The sequence below is a fragment of the Suricata suricatta genome, chromosome 11 (assembly GCF_006229205.1).
Source record: "Suricata suricatta isolate VVHF042 chromosome 11, meerkat_22Aug2017_6uvM2_HiC, whole genome shotgun sequence".
In the NCBI taxonomy this organism is placed as follows: Eukaryota; Metazoa; Chordata; class Mammalia; order Carnivora; family Herpestidae; genus Suricata; species Suricata suricatta.
This window is the reverse complement of record NC_043710.1, coordinates 90,429,885-90,455,719: the sequence shown is the minus strand read 5'-3', so window position 1 is coordinate 90,455,719 and position 25,835 is coordinate 90,429,885. Positions and strand designations below refer to the sequence as shown.

Here is a 25,835-nt window from a genome sequence, read left to right as displayed (position 1 = left end):
GTATTCTCCCCCAGGTGGTGGTGTGTGAACACCCTCACTGCTGTCTGCAGCGAGCCCTTCCTGGACTTCGGTCCCACTGACGTAAAATGTGCTAGGATGTGTTCTAATCAGGAATGGTGAGACCCACAGATGCGGAGGTGACAGGAAGGAATCACTTCTTATGCTCACAGGTTCCTAGAGGCAGAGGCATGTCATGCGGGAATACGCAGGAACACGCAAGGAGGTGCCGGCATCGGTCAGGGGACAGAGAGCGCCAGGGGGAAGCATGCAAGAGCTTTGATTGCGGTTTTTGCAGGAAGGAATGGGTGAGGCAGAGTAAGCAGGAACAGGTGGAGAATTAGCTAGTTTGAATAATTCCATCTGACTTCAGGGCACAGAGACTGTCCCTAGATGCCTGGTCCCTGCCCCAGAGGTACGTAAGCCTGCATAGTACTGGCCTGGACTGTCAGAGCTGGAAAAGAAGGTGGTGTCGACTTCAGATTGGTCAGTCACATGCGGGAGATGCCCTTCAGACACATGGGTTTCTATCTCCAGGAATTACCTAACCCCCGGAGGGACAGTCCCTCCCCAGTCAGCAAGGCCTCAGACACCAGAGCGTCAGAAATACAGAAAATCGGAAAATAGGGTTAATACAGCCACAAATTTGACTACTTGCATGCCTGTAGGACACTGAGGGGACACAGATAAGGGTGATAATCATGGCCACATCCCTTAGAAAACTCACATTCGGATGTCAGGGCAGAAAGGGTGTTGAGAAACAGCCCACAAGCCAGGGAAAGAGACATGGGAAGAGGTTGTAGGATCATAATTACATACATGACCTGTATGTATCTACCCTGACTCTGTCCTGAACAATCTGAAGTAAACTGAGTGGATTTATTATTTAGAATTTCTTCTAACCTGAAGGTTAGAGTCCCAGCCTAAAACCTGAGCTGAGATCTTCTACCTTAATTAGCCATCGACAATAATAACATGATGATGTGTTTGAACCTCCACTGGCCTGTTTGGATTTTCAATTCACAACCGCCGTCGTTGCTTGTTAAGACACAGAGATGTCTTATGCAGGCTCGAAGAAGCTCTCACAAAATAGATGTCTGCTGATCGCCCTGGGCCTGGTTGTGGTCAGACAAGCCGAGCCGAGTGTATTGGTCAGGGAAGGGTGTGTGCAGAAGGGGAATCTAGTGAGGCAGAGAGGCAAATGCGTCCCAGGTGGGGTGAATGCTATACATAAGGGCCAAGAGTAGGAGGCAGGAGGTCCAGATAAAGGAGAAGGAGATGTCTCTCTCTGGCTCTGTGAGGCCCAGCACCTGCTGGCTCAGGGAGAGCCCTGACTGTGCTATTCTAGACAGTTCTCCTTAGTTGGAAAACCAGAACCCTGGCTCATGGTGTCCTGCCAGCATCTGCTGCTTTTTTTTTTTTTTTAATTTTTTATGTTATTTGAGAGAGAAAGGGAGAGAGAATCTCAATCAGGCTCTGCACTGTTAGCATGGAGCCCGATGTGGGGCACAGTCCCACAACCCCGGGATCATGACCTGAGCCAAAATCAAGAGTCATATGCTCAACTGACTGAACAGCTCAGAGCCTGGAGCCTGCTTCGGATCTGTGTCTCCCTCTCTCTCTGCCCTTCCCCTGCTTGCGTTCTGTCTCTCTCTCCTTCAAAAATAAACATTAAAAAAAAATTTTTTTAACCCAACATATGTTGAAAGGATGGGCTTAGAGAATTCTCAGATTCTTCATCAAATCTGTTGATGGGTAACATTCTTTACTTTTGACTTAAAATCTGTCTTTGTAATGACTGCTTCTCTTTTGCTTAATTCTCCTGCCCTCTTTATCACATACTTACCTTCCCACCTGCTCCCCCTCCTTCCAGTTTAAGACTCATTCATGGTCCCTCCAGTCTTAGTTCTTCCACATTCTATTGCCCCTTTCCCCAAAATCTGAACCCTATGTCAGTTCACTCTTCTTAGGACAGTGATTTGGAGGAGGACATGGAGACACCTGGTGAAAAAAGAAACTAGAACTAATACATAGTTCTACATCAGTAGGCAAACTGATTCTGCTTGAGAATAAAGAAGGAAGTATTCAGGTAGCCAAGAGAAGGTTGATGTGATGACCTTTGAGGTCCCCTGAACTATGGAGAATGTAGGCTTCTTCCTAACCACAGCAACTGTCCTATCTGTGGAATGGGCCTATGAGGTCATGCCTCATTCTTGGCCACGAGGCAGTAGGGCCTGCATGGCCACTGTGAGCATAAGGAGATTTCTGCAGGGCTGGGGAGACTGGCTCAAGGGACTGAGGCCAAATCAGAAGCTCTGTGATCACCTTGGCTCCAGAGTAACATTGGCTTATGGCGCCTAATGGTTGACCTCATCCATAGGAGCAAAAGATGGATAGTTACCATCCTTAAGGGGTCAGTCAATCCCATTATGCAAACTTGAGTTGTGGGAACAGGTCAAGTTCCCGGCTCTGCTGAAAGCCATATTTTTGGCAGAAGATGGGTGTCTGAGGATGGGCTTGGAGAGGGGAAGAGGAGGTGGATGAAGCTGTCACAGAGGTATTGCTCTCCTCTTTGTTCAGCAAGGGAGTGTGGAGGCCAGCTGCTTCTTCCCTCAGGGGAGTCCAGCTCAACTCCATGCCTCTGTGTAGAGTGGGATCCTGGGGAAGGAAGAGTCAGGGTCACTCTGTTGTCCCCTGCAGCCCCTGTGTCCCAAGGAGCTCTGGCACTTCGTTCACCAGTGCTATGGGAATGAATTGGGCCTTACCAGTGATGATGAGGACTACGTGCCCCCTGATGACGACTTCAACACTATGGGGTGAGCAAGCAGAGGACAGCTGTCCCGGAACTTCTCCAAGAGGGACTGGGATGGTGGGGACAGCCTTCCTGGGGAGTGATATCTAAGTGAGGCCCTGGAGGAAATAAGGGAGTCAACCATGAGCTTACCCATGTGGAGACCCTCCCGGGCAGAGGGAATAGCAAACGGTGGATGGGTGGAATGGACAGCACCAACAGGAAGAGGTGAGGTCAGGGGCCAGATTCTGAAGACCTTTTGGCCAATGGAATGATTGGATCTCACTCAGAGCAGGACAGGAAGCCCTGGGAAGGCTTTGAGTAGGTAATTGATAAGATCTGACTTAACATTTTAATAGGATCACTCTGGCTCCTGGGTTGAAAATAGATCAGGGAGGAGCAAGGGCAGACAGGCTAAGAGGCTTGAATAATTTAGGTCATTTAGATGAGAGGGAAGGTGGTTTGGACCAGGAGGGTAGCAGAAGAAATGGCAATAAGTGGTTAGTTTCTGAATATATTTTGAAAGTGGAACCAGATACGTTTTGAAGGAATTGCTGACAGATGGGAAAGGAACCAGTGATTGCTTTACACCTTTCTTGGATTTACCAACCAGAAGGCTAGAGTTGTTCAAAACCAAGATGGACAGTACTATAGACCAGATCTGGGGAGAAGATCAGGCAGGTTGGGTTTCAGATGACTGTTAGCCAAGCGGACCTGTCACATGGACATTTGTGTGTGTGAGTGTGGAATGTACCAGGGAAGTCCGGGCAAGGGACATAAATCAGGGAATTATGAGTGGATCACCGTGAGATTGGCTGAAGCCACCAAGTGGCTAAATGAACATAAGAAGTTCAGGGACTGGGCCTAGGGACACTCAACCAGGAGGAGAAGTAGCAAAAGAAGTCCTAGAAGAACATCCAGCCAAGGGACGGAGGCTTTAGGGAGAAGGAAGCAATGCGGTATCTCATGTTGTCAATGGGTTGAGAAAGACGGGAATGTAGGTAGGTGGAGGCTCACTGGTGGTGTGTGAGGCACCGAGCAGTAGGAAGCCAGGAAAAGAACATTGACTGTGTAGTACCTAGACCTGGGATGTCCAACATTTCATGGTGGTATCACCCAATCTCTGTGAACATCTATTTGATTATCTTCAGGACCCACATAATGGATTACTGAGAGTTGTCATGCCCCCAGATGAGGGATTAGGGAAAGTTTAAGCCAGATGTTGATGACAGTGATGATTTCTCTCTTGGGAAAGGCTACAGCGATGTCCCTACAGTGTCCCTACAAGGGCACCCACCTTTATCTCAAGAAGGGTTTCCTTCCCTTCAGGGATCCAAGGCAAAGAAGTTCTCTAGTTAGGATCCAGAATCTAGGCATTATCACCAAAAGGCCTTTGTGTCCAGGGTCTCCTCATCACTGTGTGGGAAATAAAATATACGTTCAGAGACCAGTTATTTCATTCATATGGTCAGGTTGGGATGGAATGGGATACCAGTGAAAGAAAGAGAGTTTAAGGCACATAATGGTCCTATTTAGGAATGGTTAGATCTAAGGAGAGTGCATAGAAAAGGTGACTTTGGGGCCAGAAATTGTATGTGGGTACAGGGTGGGTGGAAGGTTTCAGGAGAGCAGTGTAGCAAGGGGGTGGTGTTCACAGGAAGATCATTTACAAAGCAGTGAAGCTGATTGTTGGGGGTGGGGTAGACAGATCTGAGGTTCTTAGACTAGTTGGCAGTCTTGGCAATAAGGTTAACAGGGGTTTATGGTGTCTTCTCTCAGCTACTGTGAGGAGATCCCCGTGGAAGAGAATGAAGTGAATGACAGCTCGTCCAAAAGCAGTATCGAGACCAAGCCAGATGCCAGTCCTCAGCTTCCCAAGAAATCCATCACCAACAGCACATTGACATCCACAGGAAGCAGTGAAGCCCCCGTCTCGGTATGGCCAGTAAGAGCTTTCTTCCACCCCCAGTCCAGTGGCCAGTGTTTCCCAGCCGGGTTAACGCCATAGGACCCCAGCCTGGGGAGCGGGTAAAAGGGAGGTTGGTGACCTTGTGGTCAGTTTCTTCACGAAGGCATCCTGGAGCCTATGGGCTCTCTGTTCTAAAAGTATAGCCCCAGGGTTCAGAGCCAAGTTCTCAGTGCCCTGAATGTAAGATTCTGTTTGGCTTCTGAACAGATAAAAACCATCCCAAGTTCATTGATGTGAGCTTCACTTGGGGTGGACTGTTCCACATAAGCCCCTCTGTGAGGAATTACCCTAGGGTTTTTGTTGTTGTTTTGTTTTTACTGCCTTGATCTGAGGTCACAATCATATATGAGTCTAGGACTGTAGACCTCTTAGCTGTTCGTTCATTCAGTAATTAGTTTCTGAGTCCCTAGTGTATGTTCACTCCTGATTTATTTTCCCACTGCAGCTAGACTCTGTGAAAGAGATAAAAATGTGTTCAAAAAGACCTTTATTCTCTGAGACTTGGTTACAGAAGGGATGGAAACTTGATGAAGGGAGTGTCTGGTGTCTGCTGGCAGGTAGAAGAATGGGTGGGGTTTCTCGGAACAGATTCCCAGAAAGGGGAACCTCCAATTCCGCTGGTTTGGGGGTCAGACAGACCACCTGGCCTTGGAATGAAAACAATATTCATTTGGTGCCGACTCTCCATTTTCTGTCTCTAAGGTTATCTTAAAAATGTCAAGACATGCATCTATTCCCTGCCAAGGCTAAGGGGAGAATAAATTTAAAAATGGCTTACAAAGCTTTTGAGCTTCTTAGCAGACAAGGCATAGTAGAAGGCAGACATGTTGTCACATGGTGGAGGCGTGGCTCCAGGGACAGAGCTGTGCCTGAAGGCACTAACTCTGCTCACTGTGGGGGCTTGGTGTGCTCTTTAATGGTGAGCAAGACAAGGGCAGAACCTTCTACTGTGTTCTCCCATCTTCCATGGCAGAGCTGGGGAAGATCCTGAGAGTGTGAATCGAGCCCAGCTCCTGAGCAGCCGTGTTGTGAATGTGAGGGCTCCCCACGGTCCCTAAACTCCCTTTGGAGACCCAGAGCAGGTTGCCCGTGTTGGGCGATGGCTTTGTCTCCACTCTAGTTTGATGGCTTGCCCCTGGAAGAGGAGGTGCTGGACGGTGACGGGTCCTTGGAGAAGGAGCTTGCCATCGACAACATCATCGGGGAGAAGATGGAGATCATCGCTCCTGTGACCTCCCCTTCGCTGGACTTCAATGACAACGAGGACATTCCCACCGAGCTCAGTGACTCTTCTGACACCCACGATGAAGGTGGGCATTGGGAAATGGGCAGCGTGGCCCTTCCTCTCTCCGTTTTGAAGGCTAAAGGGGTGTCGTGTAGGGAGGCTGGAGTCCATGTCTGGGCTGAAGGGCAGGGAGGGTAACAGAGACTTTTTTTGTTTTTTTTTAAGGTTCATTTGTTATTAACATACAGACATTTCTCCGGGTAGTCACTGCAGGACCCTTGTTATTCTATATTTGTCTTTCTTTGCCCAGTGGATAATGCATTGTCCTGCCATCCAGTCTTGTCACTAAACGTGTACCCCCTGCGGACCTGGCTTGCCTTGCAGTTCGTTCCTCGTAGACATGCAGTGACATCCTGTGACAGTGTACGTGTCACAGGAAGAGTGCCAGTCAGCTGCTTCCTGGAAATAATCAGATTTTTTTTTATTTTAATGTTTGTTTATTTTTGTGTGAGAGAGAAACACAACACGAGTAGGGGAAGCACAGAGAGAGAAAGGGAGACACAGAATCTGAAGCAGGCTCCAGGCTCCAAGCTGTCAGCACAGAGCCCAACGTGAGGCTCGAACTAATGAACCATGAGATCCTGACCTGAGCCGAAGTCAGACGCTTAACCAGTGGAGCCCCTGGAAATACTCAGACTTTAATAGCAACTTGCTTTAGTGACTCCAGCATTGGGTGTTTAGACCAGGCTACAAGGAAAGGAGTTGCCGGGTCATTCGGACTCTAGAGTTTGCCTTTCTCATATTTCTATGTAGTGTTTCTTACCTCGCTCCTGCATAGGGTTAGCTTCTAGGACCTCGCTTGGGAATGCATTGCTTCTGACATTCCCGGGCTGGAGGCCACACTGTCAGTGTTCATGAAACTGGCTGATCCACCTAATTGGTGGTAGGCTCGACTAGAAGTGTATGAAGACAGTGCTCACTTAAACATCTGCGGACAGTCTCTCCCGTGGTCACCCGGAGTGCCTTCCTCACCCTTAGCCGCTTTCCCCACCCCATCTAGGATGCAGGCCCAGTGCAAATGACTGCACAGGGTGGGCACTGTATAATAGCAGGGGCACCGTTCCTGGAAACTCAGATGTGACTCCTCCCCTCGTGCTTATCTTTTGGGGAGACGGGGCCCTGGGTGATGCTTCTGAGCCATGGAGACTCCAGGAGTGGCAGCATGTTGCCTGAGATCACATACCAGCCTCCATCGGGGCAGCAGTGAGGGCTTGGGGGGAACACTGGGGTGATAGCAGCCCGCCCGTATGAGGCACAGCCTCATGGAGCACATAGCACCTGAGAAAGGGAAGGGCATGGATGTCCTGGGGGAAACAGGGCAATGTGTTATGGACAAGGAACAGGGCTTCAGACCAGCCCAGCCTTAGAAGCTTTTATACAAACAGGTTATTCTAGGTGAATCCATGTCCCTTCAACGTGCCTGTGCCATTGTCCGTCACAGTGAACTTACAGACTCTAGATAACTGATGGCTTTGGGATTATCAGTTCAGGCTCAGCAAGTGAGATCTAAGTTCTAGTCTAAGATTACCTTGATTAGGAAGGAAGCCTTGACAACGTGAAAGTAGATGGCATGTTCCCATCCTGTTCGTCAAGTAAGGCTAAATAGAATGCCAGTTAGGGCTTGCAGGTGAAGGAGGAGACAGGGCAGAGGTGAGGTCATGAACCACTCCTGCTCTGGCCGCCCTTGACCCTTGGTGGCCTGTCCCACATGAGCCACAGAGACATAATTACTCTGGGGGTGTCCCTGGGGCTGCCTGCCCCTCTGCCTTCACTCATCATGACTCTTCTGTGCAGGGGAGGTCCAGGCCTTCTACGAGGACCTGAGTGGCCGGCAGTACGTGAATGAAGTCTTCAACTTCAGCGTGGACAAGCTCTATGACCTGCTGTTCACCGACTCGCCCTTCCAGCGGGACTTCATGGAGCAGCGACGGTTCTCCGGTCAGTCCTTGCGGGCCGGCCACACTCCTTCCTTTTCTTCCCAAGCTCCCTCCTGTTCCAGGCCACCCGATGGCCCGGAAAACCCCTTTCCGACTCCCCAGGACCCTGCTCCTTCCTCCTCCCCCCAGTGCTGTAGCTTCATGCTCACCCACTGGGCACCAGGCACTCAGTGCCAGGCCCCGGAGGCTCACCTGTGGGCCAGACCTCACAGGGCTCACTCTCTAGTGAGGGGTAGCCGTGACCATTTCCCAGTAGGTGCCCGTGGTGTGCCAGGCACATTATGTTATCTTGTGTAACCCTTGGGTCTTCCATGTGTGGGCCTTTGCCATCGCTGGGTACCAAGGAGGAAACCAGAGTTCAGATGGGTCTCCTTTGCCCAGGGCCATATAGCTATGTAGAGCTGGAGCCAGGATTCAAACCTAGGACTCTCTGCCTTCCTGCTTTGTACCTGTGTGCTCCTGTCTCCTCGCCTTGCCCCTGTTCTATGCCACAGCAGGCGTGTGGCTCTGGCCCAGCAGGGCCACTGGGCATCAGAGTCTGTGAAAGGGCATCTAGGCATCAGCACAACCCTCTGCCAGGAGGAGAGGGCATGCTGCGGGCATGGGGAGGACACGCCTTAGAGGAGAGGGCTTGTTCCCAAGGATCCCAGGCCCTCGTCACAGTGGCTCCAGTGTTGCCAGCACCCCCGCAGGTGGCCCCAAGACCGCCTGTCCCAGCCCCATGAACAATCAGCATTTCTGGAGCCCTGGGTAGAATTTCAGCAATGCTACAATGAGCCTCTTTCTTCTTCGACTCCCCCTCCCACCTCTCCTCCCTGGGACCTCAGGCTCCCATTGGCTTCCTTTTGGGGGTCAATCGGCAGTCGGTACAGTCGAGTTCAGTTGGAGGGGAAATTTGGATATGGCGAGGGCGGATATTCGCTCCCTCATCCCACGGCTCTTCTCCGCCCTCAGATATCATCTTCCATCCGTGGAAGAAGGAAGAGAACGGCAACCAGAGCCGAGTGATTCTCTACACCATCACCCTCACCAACCCCCTGGCTCCTAAGACCGCCACTGTCAGGGAGACGCAGGTGAGCTGAGAGCAGGGGCCCAGAAGAGCGGCAGGAGGAGCCTCTGCTCTGTTCTGAAGGATCAGGGATAGACACCAAGAAGAAGTTTCTGTGTTGCAAGCATTGTTGAGCCCTGAGACAAGAACACCCAACGTGCTCCCATTTCCAGGGCTCCTGGGTACTCCATCTGGAAGTCGGCAGTGGGCAGGGGAGAGTAGGGAGGGAGGTGCCTTTCCCACCTTGCTTCTCTTTAGTGTTGTCCGGGGGACCCGTCTCCCCACAGACCATGTACAAGGCGAGCCAGGAGAGTGAATGCTACGTGATCGACGCTGAGGTCCTCACGCACGACGTGCCCTACCACGACTACTTCTACACCATCAACCGCTACACGCTCACCCGCGTCGCTCGGAACAAGAGTCGGCTCAGGTTCGGTGCCTGGAGGACCTGAGTGGGTTCTCGGGAGTCCCTGGGGTGCATGATGTCCTTGCCCCTGCAGTGGCAATAAAACGGGCGATGGGTGAAAGGCTCCAGAGAGTCCTCTGGGGAATCGGAGTCTCAAAGGGGCCTACATCCTTCTCCTCCTCCTCTTTAAAAAACAATTTGGGAGGGGTGGGGTGTCTGTGCTACTATCCATGTTGATCTACGCCTCCCTCCTTCCTTCTTTACTCCCCCTCCTCCTCCTCCCTCCCGTCCTCCTCATCCCTCCCTGCACAGTGTCTAGGCTTCTTACTTCCACCTTCTTTGGAGAGCTTTCTGATTAGCTGTCACACAGAGACAGCTTGTTGGCCTCAGATAAACCTCGGCAGAAAGGCGCCCACCTGTAACCCCCTGAACACTGGTTGGGTGACGATGGGGTAGCTCACAAGCATAGGCATGTTCCTGTCAGGCCAGGGTGTCCCTGAGGCTGGGGTGAGAGCAGGGCAGGCAGCCGTAGAATTGGGAGCATAGGGGTGCTCAGTCAGTTAAGTGTCCAACTCTTGATTTCAGCTCAGGTCATGATCTCCCAGTATGTGGGATCAAGCCCTGTGTTGGGCTATGCGCCAACAGCTTGGAGCCTGCTTAAGATTCTTTCTCTCCTCCTCTCTCCCCTCCTCTGCTCACACTCTCTCTCCGTCTCTCTCTCTTTCAAAATAAATAAACATTAAAAAATTGGGAGCCCTGGGAGTGCCTGAGTGGCTCAGTCGGTTGAGCATCTGACTTCAGCTCAGGTCATGATCTCGCCACTTGTGGGTTCAAGCCCCGCATCGGGCTCTATGCTCACAGCTCAGAGCCTGGAGCTTGCTTCGGATTCTGTGTCTCCCTCTATCTCTCTGCCCCTCCCCTTCCCTCTCTCTCAAAAATAAATAAAAACATTAAAAAAAATTTTTTTAATTGGGAGCCCTGTTTCAGAGTTGCTGTGTAGGAAAGGAAAGGGCTGCTCTGTAAGCAGACCCGTGACTGGGAGAGAGAATACTTGGAAAAAAGCAAGAGGTGGTGAGGTCATGTAGGGGAGAGAGTCAGCAGCCAGGGCAGGTAGCAGATCACGCTGTTAAAAGTGGAAATGATGGAACCCTAGAGCCTGATTTGGACTTAAAAGCCTCTGCAGAAGGAGAAAAGGACCCCCATGGCTGGCTGGCTGGCACCATCTGGAGGAGGCAGCTGGTGTCACAAAAGAACCTTGGGCTTCGATTCAGGAGTCCTGTTAGCCTTTGGTCTGCTAGACTAGTCTAGAACTCCCATGGTCTCCAGAGGTGACCAGGGAGCCAGATGGCGTGGTGGGTGTGGTAGGCAGGGACTTTCCACCTCATAGAAGTGCATCGCAAGCGTGAAGCTGCTTTGGACGTGAACTTGAATTTCCCTTTTCACAGCAGAGAAGGGTCTCCCCCGGGAAATGGCTGATCACATTTCTGGCTTTTCCCTCAGGGTCTCCACAGAGCTGCGCTATCGAAAACAGCCATGGGGGTTGGTGAAGACCTTCATCGAGAAGAACTTCTGGAGTGGGCTGGAGGACTACTTTCGCCACCTGGGTGAGCACGCCCTGCCACTGTCAGTGCCGCTCCAGCTGCGTGCGCTGCCACCATGCAGGGGACCGGGAGACACAGAGAGTAGGGGGCAGACCACAATGGTGAAGGGGTGTCACGGGGTCCCTAAGTCAGCCCCAGATATTGGATACAGAATATATGTGCATTTTTCAAGAGGCTCTGCCCATAACTTGTATGGGACCTGTGACTGTCCCTGGGGGATCCGTGACTTTCCCGTCGAGTCACCTCGGTGGTAAATCGGTTATGGAAAGAAATACTGGCCTGCGAATGCTTCCATCAGGAACTGGAGCATACCCCAAGTTGCATGCATGAGGGTGCAGATGCTGGGAACCTCGATCTACACAATGTGGAACAACCCGGAAGAGGTGGGGCTGGGTGCCTGCTTCCTGAGGCTCGTGGCCATCCCCGAGGGACCCATGCCCTCATGTTCAGTGTCCCCAGAGTACGGCAGGGAAGATGGTTCTCAGCTAGGAGCAGGCAGCTGTCTGGAGGCCAACGTGTTGAGCAGGGGGCACGGGCAGATGGCCTTTTGTCCCTGACAGAGAGCGAGCTGACCAAAACGGAGAGCACCTACCTGGCCGAGATGCACAGACAGTCCCCCAAAGAGAAGGCCTGCAAGCCCTCGACAGTGCGGAGGAGGAAGCGGCCCCATGCCCACCTGCGTGTGCCTCACCTGGAAGAGGTGATGAGCCCAGTCACCACACCCACTGATGAAGACGTGAGCCACAGGATCAAACACGTGGCAGGTGCGGACCAGGTGGGAACGGGGGGGGGGGGGGGGGGGGGGGGGGGGGGGGGGGGGGGGGGGGGTGCGGTTTAGGACTTCGAGCTAGAGCCACGTGCCCAGGCCAAGGAGGCATACACATCCACACTCACTTTGCATCCTCGGATATAGGTTGTGTATGATTTGCACATGACCCGTTAAATTTCAGCCCCCCGGATCCTCTGCTCACTTCCCTTTGCCCTTTACTGTCCTCAGTCCCTGCTGAACCCATATGTGGGGTCTGCTGAGTAGATGTGGCCTGAACTCCAGGTCCACATTGATAGACTGCAAATGTGCAACCTCCAAATTTTGGGCAAGTGCACCAGGGAGAAGCCACAACTCAGAAGTCAGAGATGACCTCATAACACAAATGTCAGGGAGTCCAAGGCAGCCTCCCCTGGTCCCCGCAGGCCCTCTGAGGACCTGCCTACCAGATGGTGGACTCCCTCGACCTGTCTTCCCCTTCCCATCCAGCCTGCACAGCCTGAGTCTTTGCTCAGTCAGGCTAATCCGGCGACATTCAGGCTATGCTTTGCTCAGCCCTGGGCATTCCTCATGATGGGCACAGGACAGAAGGAGAGAGCCAGCCTTCCGTGTTTCTCCTCTCAGCCCCCAACCAGAGCTCCCCTCTCCTTAGGTGTTCTATACATAGGATTTCAGACCAGAACCGAGTCTCAGATGGGCCTGGAGATTTACCTGGCATCACATAGCCGGTTATGGATTAAGCCAGAGCTGAGAGCAGGCTCCAGTCCTCCCCCAGTGCTGTTGCCTGACCCATGGCTAAGCTCTGGGCACTTTGTCCCGCCCTTGTGTATCCCAGCTACAGAAGGCTCTTGAGTTTCCCATTTGTTTGGTGACACTGATGTCACGTGGCTGGATCCACCCCAGACCTTGCCCTTGAGGGGCTTCCCTTGTACGTTTGTGGAGGCTGGGTGCGTCTATCCTGTTGTTGCAACAGAGCCTCGGACGGTTGTCCGTCATCCCCTGAAGTTCTGTGCGTGACCGCCGTCATGGCAGACAGTGGACTTGAGCGCCACAATGGTGACGGCGTCTTCACTCTCCCCCACAGGTTCCACGCAGACACGGCATGTCCCCGAGGACACCCCTAACGGCCTCCACCTGCAGAGCGTGTCCAAGCTGCTGCTGGTTATCAGCTGTGTGTAAGGGATCCAGGCTCAACCCCCACCCTCCCTCCCCGCCTGCTGGTCCCCCTGACCGCTGCCCTGCCTTTTCTTTGTCCTCTAGGCTTCAGATTAGTTTCTCTGTCCATCATTCCTTGCCTCTTTGCCACTTTTTCTCTGTTTTATTTAGCATTTGCTGTGAGCTAGTCCTTCGGGGTTGAGAAGGGGATACTGCATCAGTTTCGAGGGGGTAGGACAGACAGGAAATTCAGAATTGGTGCACCATTGGAGAAATGCTAACATAGAGATGCTACCCAGTACTTCGTAGCCATTGGTTCACTTGGGAGGGATGTCCGGGGGCTCTGCTGGGTGCCAGGGGCAAAGACCCTGCACTCCTGGGCCCCCACACTCTGGCGGGAAAGCCAGATAAAATCAATAACTACTGCCCAGAAAGGTACATGCTTGTATTCATGTAAATAGTTTACAACAACGCTGTAATGTTATAAAACAGGAGGCTCCTTCACAGAAAGATGCGGGGCAGGGAGAGAGGACGTGGAGAGAATGCAGGTGTAGGGAGGGTGAGCACAGCAGTCTCCAGTTCAGTAAGCCCACAGCCTGCCCAGGACACCCCTGTATCCCCATGAGTGTGGCGTACCTGGGACAGCGGAGTGTAGACCGCTCTGGCGCTCAGTTCAGCCGCCGCTGCCCCTGCCTTTCCTGGGGTGGGAGGCTGTGCCGTGAGCTGTGGGGGCACAGCTGGCGAGGGGCACGGAGCTGGGCCCTGTCAGCCGTGCACCGGACACCAGCCTGCCTCCAGATCTTCCTCCTGTGACACCCCCTCCCCACTCCTTCATGCCCCCACAAAAGTGTTCTCAGAGAAGCAGAAGCACAACCCAGCCATCAGGGAGCATTGGAGGAGGCCCTTGGGTGACATGGTTTATTTTGCCCTTTTTTGAAATGTTATTTATTTTGAGAGAGAGAAAGAGCAAGCAGGGGAGGGGTAGGGAGAGCAGGCGAGAGAATCCCAAGCAGCCTCTGCACTGTCAGCGCAGAGCCCGACATGGGGCTCAATCCCACAACTGTGAGATCATGACCTGAGCTGAAATCAAGAATCAGAGGGATGCTAACTAACCAAGCCATCCAGGTGCCCCCTTTTGGATTATTTTAAAAAGTCACTCTGACAGCCATGCAGGGAAGCCTAGAGAAGGCAGGGCTGGAGGTGGGCAGGCCAGTCAGAGTAAGTGGCGGTAACGTAGGTGAGCGGCTGGAGCTGACAAGTCCTGCAGGGTGAAGAAACCTGTTAGTCACTGGGGAGCCGGAGAAGAGGAACAGTGGCAGTGAGGACCTGTAGATGGCTGTGTCCTTAACGGAACTTGGAGGAACTTGGAGCAGCGTTGTTAGGAGACACTGTGTTCCGGGGGTGTGTGTTGAGTGGCCGGAGGTTATACCCAGGCGGAGGTAACAGGTACTTGCTGACGTGGACCTGCAGAGAGCAGAGAAGCATGGGTTGGTGCTCCTGGTTTAGTCAGCAGTAGCATGAAAGCTGTGCGTGAGGATGAGACCATTCTCTGAGGACAGCAGGGGGTGACAGAGCAGGGCCGCAGACCAGGCCTGGGCACCATTGAAGGCAGAGGGGCCCACAAGGAAGGTGAAGCGGACTCTCCGCCAACCTTACCTGAGGACGTAACCAAAAAGTAGATGGAACATTCTTCTGAGAATGGCCCAAGAAGCCAAGTTATTCTCACAAAATCCAATGCAGGGATGTGTCTGGGTGGCTCAAGTCAGTTAGGCAGCCATCTCTTGCTTTCGGCTCAGGATGTGGTCTCATGGTCTATAAGTTTGAGCCCCATGTCAGGCTCTGCACTGACAATGTAGAGCCTGCTTGGGATTCTCTCCATCTCTCTGTGTCCCTCCCCTGCTTGCTCTCTGTTCTCTCTCTCTCTCAAATAAACCTTAAAAAACTCAAAGGCAAAGACAAATCTAAGACCAGTAAAATTCACATTTTAATAGCATTCATTTGATGTGATTCGTGCTGTTCTGTTAAATCTCTCCTTGTTGAGTTTGGTAGATAGAAAACTTTGGTCTCAAGTAAGTTCTCTGTTGGAGCATTTTCTGCATGCTGACTTATTTAAGTAGGCCTGCTCTCCTGAGTCAGTGGGATAGCATGGCATTGACTAACTCTGGGGCTTTGTTAGTGTGGGATATTCGGACCTCATCTTTCAATACCAGAGGGCCCAGGTGGAGGCAGGGGGAGGGTCTGCTGACAGTGTGGGTGTGGAATGGACCTGCACAACATAGACCACCCTGCACCTGGCGGGCCGAGGCAGCACAGCTCTCCCTCCCTTTTCTCTGTTGAGACCACTGCAGGGCCCTCCCTCTGCAGGCAGGGGTACTCCTGGACCTTCCCTGAGCACAAGCAGGCTTATAAACACAGACCTGAAGTCCAGGAGCTCAGATTGGGTGCAGCACATGCTGAAGAGGTGGGCATCAAGAGCCTCTCGAGCGTGTGCTGATACAATTAAAGACGGTATCATTGAAAGTCAGCATAAAGTTTAGAGATTCTTCTGGAGAACTCATAGAGCCCTGAGAACACAACCGAATAGGACCAGGGATTTGCAATGCAAATTGCAGCTCCAGGAATACTGCCTTCCATGCAGAGAACAGCACAGTCTGTCTGTCTTGTCTGTCTCTCTCTTTCTCTTTCACACACACACACACACACACACACACACACACACACACACACTGTGTCTGTGTAGGATTTTCTTTGTGGGTCCTTCTCCAACTCTCACTCTGTATTCCCAGGATGCCATCTTCTCTTTTCCTGTATGAATCCTGATCTGGGCCTGTACCTCCTGTAACTATAAAACCGCCCATCGTGGAGGGCTTTCTGTGTGCAAGGTGCTTTATGTGTACGTTACAGCCCCGGCAGGGTAGGCACTGCCCCTGTTGAGGAAGGGGCTCAGAGAAGCCAGAGAACTTCATCAGAAGTCAAGATTGTACCCAGCTCCGTGTGTGTCTCTTGGTCCCCTTGCTACCCAGGTCTTCATCTCTCTGTTCCGTGACTTGTGTCCTAAGATGATATTATGGTAGCCACTGACACCAGGAAGAGAAGAGAATGTCCCCAGTCTTCCTGGTGGCTGTCTGTCCCCTCCACCCCCCTCCCCATCATCCTTACCACCTCCCTGTCTCTGACCAGTTCTGGCCCAGACCGGGGGGCCTTGCAACCCCAGTTGGGACTGGGCAGGTGCTAGGAGGAGACTGTCCTTTTTAGAGCATCCTGCTAACACCTGTAAGGCGGATCAGGCAGATGCTCCTCAGTTTTACCTTCTGTTGTGCCTCAAGTTGGGTGGGTAGGAGGACTTGCCTTGATGTGTCACCGAAGATCTGTTCGCAGTTGCTCTCTCTGGCTCCCTGCTTGCTGGGTCTCCTCCTCCATGGATGCTTGCTTCCAGTGTTTCCTTCCCCCAGACTCTCACTCGCTCTCTGTCTTGGTTACAGTGCAACTCTCCCCTCCCCCACACTGATCTGTTCTAACCTCTGCCTCCTTCCCATTTTTCCTCCTTGCTCCCATTAGGATCTGTTTCAGGTACTTGCTCTCTGATCGCTTCCTTTACCCTTCATCTCTTTTCCTCTCCATCTTCCCTCTTCCCCCAGGCACCCAGACTCTGGGTGGCTCTTGCGCGTCTCTCTTTCCCAATGCCTTCACCTGCATAACTCCCCATGGCTCTCCTGCTGTGTCCTGGTCCCTCCAGATGAGAGTGTTTCTCTCTCTCTCTCTCTCTCTCTCTCTCTCTCTCTCCCTCCCTCCCTCCCTCCCTCCCTCCCCCTTGCTGCATCCTTCTGCCTCACTCACTCACTGCAGTGCTTCAGGTGACCAGTGGTCAAGGACAGCAGCCACCTCTGGGGTGGGGGACATCCCTGGCGTTTAGAGGGGGCACACATTCTTGGATGACATCTCATGGCTGTTGCTTCCCCCTCCCCTCCCCTTTTCTCTTCCCTAGTCTGGTGCTGCTGGTCATCCTTAACATGATGCTCTTCTACAAACTCTGGATGTTGGAATACACCACCCAGACCCTCACTGCCTGGCAGGGTCTGAGGCTCCAAGAAAGGTAATCCTCGCCTTTTTCCTTTGCCACCACGTCCACCCCACCCGGTACCATGCCCCAGCTCCTGCTCCCCAGTCTCCTTGGGACTGCCCTGCTGCCCTTGGCCTTTGGGATGCATCCATAGACAAGCTATGAAAACTGTCCCCATAGCTTTAGTCTGCTTCTGATCGGGGGCACAGGGGAAGCAAGGGCATTGAGTGGAGGGCAAAGCAGTCCTCCTGATGTGACTCTCTGTCCTCTAGGGGTCTGGGAGCACAGGAGAGTCCACTGAGCATAACTCCAGCTGCCAGGGTACCCCTTCTTCTACCCCACAGGTTACCCCAGTCTCAGACAGAATGGGCCCAGCTCTTGGAATCCCAACAAAAGTACCACGATACTGAGCTCCAAAAATGGAGGGAGATCATCAAATCCTCAGTGATGCTTCTTGACCAGGTGAGGTGTCCCCACCTTCTCTCCTTGCCCCCGTCTTCCGGAGACAGAACTCCATCCCTGTGCTCTGGGAAAGATCACCATTCCCATCACCACACACTGGACCTCACTCTCCCATTCCTGCTTCCCTGGGCCATCCATTGTTCCGATTTTAAATCCACTCTGGAATGGGCTTTTGGAAATGTAGGTGCACTCCCCCAAATGATAGCAAGGAAATTTTCAGGGAAGTTGTAGGTTGGACAGAAGGACTCCTCTTTTTTTGGCGGGGGTGTTTTTTGTGGGGTTATTTTGGTAACTCAAAGCCATCTGATAGGCATTTACAGAGAGAACCTCCATTTCACAAAGATTTGTCTTCCCAAAGGGTATAGTTTTCTAGTTCTTTTTGATGTATGCCATCCCTACCCTCAACACACACACACACACACACACACACACACACACACACACACACACACACGGCAACACACAACCCCAATACATCATTCTTCCCCAGAGGCTGCACTGCTAGTCTGAGAAGATGGCTGTTGAACTAAGTCATCTTTCCGTAACATCTTCTAGTACAGGTGCCTGTATTATATTCCCTCCAAAAACGAGATGTGTCTGTTTCAGAAAATTATTCTGGAGCAAAACTGTTAATAAGTTTAGTTTTGCCAAGGGTGGGAGCATCCTCCTTCCTCCAGAAGAAGTTAACATTTTATGTAAAACTCCCACCTAGTTTCTAACACAACAAGAGGCTACCTTTGGTCTCCCAAGAGAAGTAGGAAGGTCGGAGACTAAGGATTTGTCTTGTTCCATAAAAACGTCTGTTCCTAAGGAGTTCCTTATATTTGGTGGCCAGCCAGACTTGAGATAGAATTTCAGCCTTGCCACCAACTAGTCCTTGAACAAGGGATTTAATATTACTGACTTACAGTTTCTTCATTTATAAGATGTTATAATTAAAATTGTAACTTCATGTAATTGCTGCTGGGATTTGATGGCCCGTGGGAGGCACTCCTTAATAGTAAGTCCTATTTCCCCTTCATAGTGTGGTCTTTGCTCTAAATTAAGGAGAGAGAGTTTTAATGCAACTCTCAGGGTCCAGTTGAAGGTGTTTCAGGATCTCATATTTAGCTTTAGCACCATGAGTTTTTTTTTTCTTTTTCTTTTTTTTTTTAAGGGTAAACAGCATAGCAGGGGATTCAGAAGACCTGTACTATCAAGAAGAATAGATAGAATTCAAGATATGCCCAGGAGAAGAAAAGACAGGGGTGAGGAAAATAGGATAGGTGTTTTGTTTCTTCCCTTTAAAAGTAGCTTCTAGAAGATTTAATAACAAACCCCTCATTTCCAAGGAGCAGAGCGGGTACCGATGAACCAGAGAGAAGAAAGCTGTAGATTAGGGGAGAGACCACAGAGAATCTGAAAATCTGTGACCGCATGCCACGAAATGTTAACTGTATTGTGTTGTCATAGAGCGGCTTATTTAGGGACTGTACTTAAATGAGTCATGGTTGGGGCGCCTGGGTGGCTCAGTCGGTTAAGCGTCCAACTTCGGCTCAGGTCATGATCTCCCGGTTCATGGGTTTGAGCCCCGCATCGGGCTCTGAGTTGACAGCTCAGAGCCTGGAGCCTGCTTTGGATTCTGTGTCTCCCTCTCTCTCTACTCCTCCCCACTTGTGCTGTCTCTGTCTCAAAAATAAGTAAAAGAAAAAAAAATTTTTTAATTAAATAAAATAAATAAATAAATAAGTAAATGGGAGGATGGACTGGTTAGGTTCTGCTGCTGACCTAACCATGTTAGTGTGCCTGCTTTTTAAAGGAGGTTAGGAAGAAATTCAGTCAAGGTTCATTCCATGATATGGGTACAGCCAGAGGCCTGTTCAGCTGTCAGTTCTCTGCTTGACACCCGCGGTGTGTACTGCCGTCCAAACACACACGAAATAAAGCGATTACCGAGGCCTCCAGTGCAGAGTCCTAGGGAGTGGTTTATAGGTAGCCAGGATTAAGAAAGAGGATTATGTGCCAGAGAAAGTTTGGATTTGTTCTGAGTCTTACAATGGGTGAGACTGGAACAGGCAAGAGACACGAGTCCTAGGCGGAGCGGGGGGGGGGGGGGGGGGGGGGGGGGGGGAACACCGTGGCAAAACATACAAAGGTAGGATTACAGAATATTCGGGGCCAATGGGGAAACCAAATCCAATGAGTCGGAGACAGCCTAGTGTGGTTCATTATAGCAACTGAATGCTTTGAGGGAATTCTTTTTTTTTTTTTTTTATGTTTGTTTATTATTGAGAGAGGAGACAAAGAAGGTGAGAGAGAGGAGGAGACACAGAACCTGAAGCAGGCTCCAGGCTCTGAGCTGTCAGCATAGAGACCGCAGGACTCCACCTCAGGAACTGTGAAATCATGACCTGAGCTGTTGGGTGCTTAACTGACTGAGGCACCCTGAGGGAATTCTTTTTTTTTTTTTTAATTTATTTTTTTAGAGAGAGACTGAACGAGCAGGGGAGGGGCAGAGAGAGGGAGAGAAAGAGAATCCCATGCAGCCTCCACACTCAGCATGAGCCTCATGTGGGGCTCAAACCCACAAACCATGAGATCCTGACCTGAGCTGAAGCCAGGAGTCAGACGACTGAGCCACCTAGGCACCCCAACCCTGAGGGAATACATAATTCAGCAACACAAGGACTACAAATCACCGAAGGGGTTCCCAGTGCCAGATGGGCTGTCCCCTTACTGCCTGAGGAGCCCAGCTCTCTCGAACTGGCTGGCCTGGTAGGGGCCTGCCCTAGGTGGGCGTGGTCGGTGCCGCTAGTCAGAGAAGCCCACTGAGGGCGCCAACCCCGGGCTGGGTGGGTTTCCCTGTCTTACAGATGAAGGACTCTCTCATCAATCTTCAGAACGGCATCAGGTCCCGTGACTACACATCAGAAAGTGAGGAGAAGAGGAGCCGCTATCACTGACCAGGCAGGAGCAGGGGTGGCTGCAAGAGGCCTGTGCAATACGTGTACATAGACCATATAAATATATATATAAATATATATATATACAGAATATAAATATATATATATTATATACAGATTTTAAAAAGAGATAATGCCTATGTACCAGGGAGAAGGAGCGGGACAGCCTCCTGTGCTGGCCAGCGGAGGGGCCGAGGAGGGCAGGGACCACCTCTCCGCACGACCTCCCCTGATCCTCCTCCTCCCCATCCCTCCCCCCATCCCCAACCCTTTCCCTCGCTGGCCATTCTTGGCTCTGAGAAGGGAAATGTTGTTGAGCCAAAGTTATGCCTGTGAAGACCCTGGGGTCTCGAAGTCTCAAGGGGGCATTGCTTAAGGTGCTTCATTCCCCAATCCTCTTTTGATTTGTTCCCAAAATAAAAGAGAATCTTTTCTTCCCTACCCCGCGCTTCCCCAGGTGCTCTCTTGTGAATAGGAAGCATCCAAGGCTGGAGCCCAATCTAAACTCTGCCACCTGAGGCCACGCCCCCTTTCTACGGACACCACGCCCCCAGCGGGTGGAGGGTTGGAGGGCTGGGAAGGCTGCACCTGCGTGATTGGGCTTTGTAGCTGAAGGCTCCTCTGGGGATCTGTGTTCTAAAGGGTATTCTTCTCCATCACCCCTGCACCTTCCCCTAACCTGTGTAGGGTGTGGTTCCAATAAGGGCTGGGAATTTCTTACCTTCCCACCCCCCTTCTCTCTGGTCTTCTCCCAGGCTGGATCTGGGTGAAGTGTCACTTTTTAGTGCCTAAAGCCCTACTTTTTCTCTGTGCCCTAAGAGCACACATTGTTTATTAGCCAGGATGGAGCATTTTTGATCTTGTTAAACCCCTTTTTAAGTGGTTATAAGCAAGGCAGGCCTGTGGCTCTAATTCTTTCACTTTGAGCTGTCCGTTTGATTTCCGGGATGAATCGGGGTGCCCTTGGGATGTCCAGGGTTTGGGAGAGTGAGCTCCCTCACATTGTACCGATTGTGGGTTCACAAGGAATGCTGTCTAAGTAATGAGCACCAACATGTAGGTGCTCACTTGGCTGCCAGTATTGTTTAAGGGAAGAGCCAACTTTAGTCAAGGGAGACACCGGAGATATTCTGCACAAGGAAGGACACCTAGGCTTTTGGAAGGAATGCCTTTGGTAAAAAGGTGCATGTATTTGTGCAGGAAAAGGCCTGATTGAGTCTCTGCCCTGTGAAGGCCATTCCAGATCCTGTTTCTCAGACTTATGAGTGTTCTGGTCAAGGGGGCAAAGCCCTCTCTGGTCTCTGGCCCCAGGGAGGTGTGAGATCACTAAGGAGGAGAAAGATCTTTGGTTAGGAAACTGAGTCATCCGGGACCATTTTGGAGTTGGTTTACTAGACTTGCATTTATCTGACCTCTGTCTGACCCCATCAGGCCCTTCTAGGCATGATGACCATTTTTTATTCACTAACTGATGTTCTAACATATAATGACCAGAGGGATCCTGCCAGCCCCAGGCAGAGCTCACAGCCCTTGTCAGGAAAGGACTGTACCAGCTGGGCAAGGAAGGTTCTTCCAGATTGCTCATTATTCTCGTGGGCCTCTTGATGCAAGGGGCAGAAGGAAAGAAGGGTTTCTCACTGATGTGGCCCCAAAGAAGGGAAAGTTGTGTTCTTCTCTTGGAATGGCCGGAGCATCCCACTTTCACAATTAAAGACAACTTTTTATCTCAGAATATAGCCTTATGGCCCTAAGGGCAGGAGGAGAAGACAAAAAGATACATGCCCCAGAGGAGTAGGCTGAGAAACCTCCACAGAACCAGCTAGAATTGATATCTCTCCTCTAGAAAAGGAGACGTGAGGGATGGAGTTGAACGTAATCCTTGGGAAGGGTGCATGGGCCCACAGGTCCGTGGGTCACCACTCATTCTTGTCCAGAACTTTGAATGGGAGACACCCTGGTGAGGGTCAGGGCACATGGGCTCCAGGCCAAAGAAGGAGGAACAGTGCAGGCTGCTAGAAGTGTTCCTGTTACAGGGGCCAGAAGCCAGAATTCATCTCAGAAACTTTTGAAAGCAAACATGGTAAATTCTCTAATTTATTCCATAAATATTTATTTAAATTTATTCAGTTGTTGAAGGTCCCATGGTGGGACCTTTGGGGTGACTTACGAAGGGTCCTCTGCTGGGAGTGAAGTAATACAGCTGGGCCTGGCTACACAGAGTTGGGATGTTCAGCTTCTGCTTTACCTCTTCAGCCACTCCCGGGAGGCGGAGGGGAGAGGGAGGCATTTAGTATGGTCCGAGGAATTGTCATGATTTCTGAGAGTGTGAGCCCAGGAGACAATGTCTCCACCCAGGCAGCGTCTCTCAGCCTGCCTCGTTCCTAGGACCATGGATCTCTGGCGGGCTCTCTCTGATCTGATAATCTTTTAAACTTTCAAACCGGGAGAAAGCCCAACACCTCTGTTCACTCCCAAACAAAAGCTTTCCCCTTGTATTCACTAGCCTGTCAAAGAGAAGGGATGTGTCTTACCCTCGCAGAGGAGTCTGGGAGTGACTGATACATAACGTTGCGACTCAAAGCCAGTAGCTTTGCTTGTAGCTGTCTACCTGGGAGCATCAAAACTACCACCCTTTATGTTATTTCTTCCAGCCAGTGTTTGTTTTTTTGTTCCCGGGAGAACTCTGGTCACATAGGAGTCTTTCTGTGAGGATTCCTGTGGTAACAGTTGAGAGCTTACACTCAAAGATTTTGCAGTTTCTAACCAGTGGAAAATAGCGACAGGGTCTGTGCTTCCACTACAGGAAGGAATTAAGATTGGTCTCCGAGAACCCGCTCAGGTCTGCAAGTCCTCTCTCCTTCATCCACTTCCTGGGGACCAGGGCAGCGAGACCAGCACCTTGAAGCTGTCTGCAAGGGCACTGGGCTAAGTCCGGAGACCTGGGCATGAGTCCTCTTGGACAAGTCCCTTTCCCTCTCTGAACATCAGCATCCTCATTTGTAACAGGAAGGGAGGTAGGCTAGACTGTCTCAAAGATAGGTTCTAGCTGGGCATTGTCCTCGAGGCTGGGTCAGAGACCGGCAAGGCAGGGCTGTCAAATGTGGAATGTGCTCTGTGAGAAGAGAGCCAGCATTCTGGGCTAGAACTTCCCTGGAGTTTAGAGGAGTTGTAGGACAGCATCAGGATTCCCAAGAAATCCAGGGTAGTTAAACTTTCTTCCTTATGGGCTGGCAGGACTAGGGAGGCTTAGCAAGGTAGCGAGGCGAAGATCAGGTTTGTCGTATTTCCCAGTATTAACCTAGGAGGGTGTTTCCTCCTTCGTTGGCTTAGTCTTAGTTTGGGAAGGGACTCTGTCTAAGCTAGGAGAAGGAGAATGGCAAGAAGGGCACCATCTTGGTTGAGCTCATCTTTCATCTCTAGGCTGTGAAGCCTTGCATCTGTCCATCCTTCCTCCTCCTTGCTAGAAGAAACTGTGGAGAGAAGCCATTCTGGCCCTAGCACTTCTCTTTTGGCTCAGTCCAGACCTTTCTGGGGTTCAGATTAATTGTGAAGCTTTGGATAAAATCCTTGGGTTGCCTTAGGGCACTGACCCTAAGAGTCTGGAATTTCGGGAAGGGTTCCGGGGATCAAGAAACCTCAGAGAGGAATGCTTTGCTGGAAATGGCTTCTCTGTGTCCCTGTCCCTGACCCAAGCTTGGGCCATGTCTAAATCATTTGTGGGCAGCATTTCTAGGGTGAAATCCTATAGAAAGAACCAGGGGAAGAATCTTTCTGGACTATCTGTGGGCCCAGAAGGATGCTTTCTGTGCCATACTGTGCTCTGTAGGGCAGCCAAAGTCAGCCCTTCCTCCCTAGGGCCCCCAGGCGCCAGGGCTGTGGTCTCCCTTCTCACACCCCTAGACCCCACCTCCCCACTCCAGTAGGAAACTTGAGAACCTGACTTCCTGACTCTCTCCTCCCCCACCCCTTGTCTCTAGGCTGTGGGACAATTATCCCATTCACCACTTGACATCCTTGACCCTCATCCCCTAGCCTCCAGCAGGCTGGCCCCACTCCCTCCACCTCTGTTTTCTTCCAGAAGATACGTTTTTGGGTCCAAGTGGAGCGTTTCTCTGGAAGGTCATCTTTTAATGCCCCTGCTTCCCTGATGTGGAGCAGGGATTTGCACAAGGTGTAGAGAGCTCCCTCCCCACCTCTCTGCCCAGCCTTGTTACCTCACTCCTGCTCCAGCCATGGCTGCGATAGGCCCAGCCAGCTCCCTGTCTTGGTGTTCTGTATGACAGCTCAGGGGTCTTGGGCATTGTTTTCTGTTGTGACTTGAAGTCCTCAGCAGGCCTAGGAGCCTGAATTGGAGCCTTGGCTGCTGGCGAGAAGCACCTTGCCTCCCAAGAGGAGCTGATGCCAGACGATCTACCGGACATGTGAAAGCGTATGAAGAATATTGTCATCTCTGCCTCTTGGCCCCCTTGGCTTCTCTCAACACAGTGAGACGCTGCAGAAGCAAAAGGGCGGCCTCTGCTCCAGGCAAGACTGCTGCTGTCTAGGGAGTTGGCCCTGGGCTTGGATGCCACGTGTGGAGATTGCATAACAAAAGCAGCCATATTTGCCAACAGTAGTGTGTGGCTCCCCACATTTCCCTACCCTGCACTCTAGGGCCAGACCACTCTCTGCATGGACCAGATCATCTTCCCAAACCCATGGTGCTTTTCCCCCCACTCAGCCTAGACTTCAAGGTGGGGAGGATGGGTCAGAGGCCATCACTATGGCCCCTGGATAATCCTGACAAGGGGTGGAGTCGGGTGAGGCAGAGGGAACAGCCCCCAACATCTGCACTGGGCCATATATGGGAAAGAACCCAGGTTGATTGCAGTCGAGTTGTCTGGCCATCTGTATTTGGATCTATAACTGTACTTTGCCTGGCGCTGTGCGCAAGGTATGAAAACTTAACTGCTATTACCTAGAAACCATACACGGCTTCCCAGCCAAATCTTAATGTAAAGTAGCTAGAGCCATGGAAGTACAGTATGAATTAAAAGAAAAAAGTACTGAACTACAAATAATAAATGGTGTGTGTGTTTATTGCCGGGCTCATCAGCACTCATCGTCCCAAATATCTTTGGTCCTCCGAGATGTGATGAGGGCAAAGCCCGAAGACATGTGTGGGGGGTGGGGGGTGGGCATGCTCATACACTTTTGCACAACCATCTGCCCAGCGTCTAGGACACCCTTTCCTGGGGAGGGATGCAGCCTGATAAGGTTGAATGGATAAGTTTTGGAATCAGACCTGAGTAGAGATTTCAGCATCCCTATTTGCTTTCCTCCCCAACCAAGGTTTCAAGCCTCACTTGTTTAGAGGTAATATAGTGTGTGTGTCTGTCTATCTGTCTGTCTGTCTGTGTATGTGTGAGAGTATAGT

General features: G+C 51.3%; 1 protein-coding gene across 14 annotated transcripts in view; it reads left to right on the top strand.

The window, feature by feature from the left end:
- The window catches only part of GRAMD1B (GRAM domain containing 1B), a 161,351-nt gene extending 135,872 nt beyond the window's left edge, over positions 1–25,479 (top strand). For 5 of the 14 annotated variants that reach the window (XM_029915180.1, XM_029915181.1, XM_029915185.1 and 2 more), the window contains 12 exons: positions 2,698–2,813; positions 4,568–4,724; positions 5,878–6,067; positions 7,837–7,980; positions 8,934–9,052; positions 9,315–9,457; positions 10,934–11,037; positions 11,595–11,798; positions 12,885–12,975; positions 16,941–17,048; positions 17,288–17,477; positions 18,634–19,031. In XM_029915180.1, the coding sequence (XP_029771040.1) occupies positions 2,698–2,813; positions 4,568–4,724; positions 5,878–6,067; positions 7,837–7,980; positions 8,934–9,052; positions 9,315–9,457; positions 10,934–11,037; positions 11,595–11,798; positions 12,885–12,975; positions 16,941–17,048; positions 17,288–17,477; positions 18,634–18,777 (1,710 nt within the window). In that variant the 3' untranslated portion in view covers positions 18,778–19,031. Of the gene's footprint in view, positions 1–2,697; positions 2,814–4,567; positions 4,725–5,839; positions 6,068–7,836; positions 7,981–8,933; positions 9,053–9,314; positions 9,458–10,933; positions 11,038–11,594; positions 11,799–12,884; positions 12,976–16,940; positions 17,049–17,287; positions 17,478–18,633; positions 19,033–20,329 lie in introns of those variants that run through there. The other 9 variants (XM_029915173.1, XM_029915178.1, XM_029915172.1 and 6 more) reach the window with 5 other exon arrangements.
- The last annotated feature ends 356 nt before the right edge of the window (positions 25,480–25,835 follow it).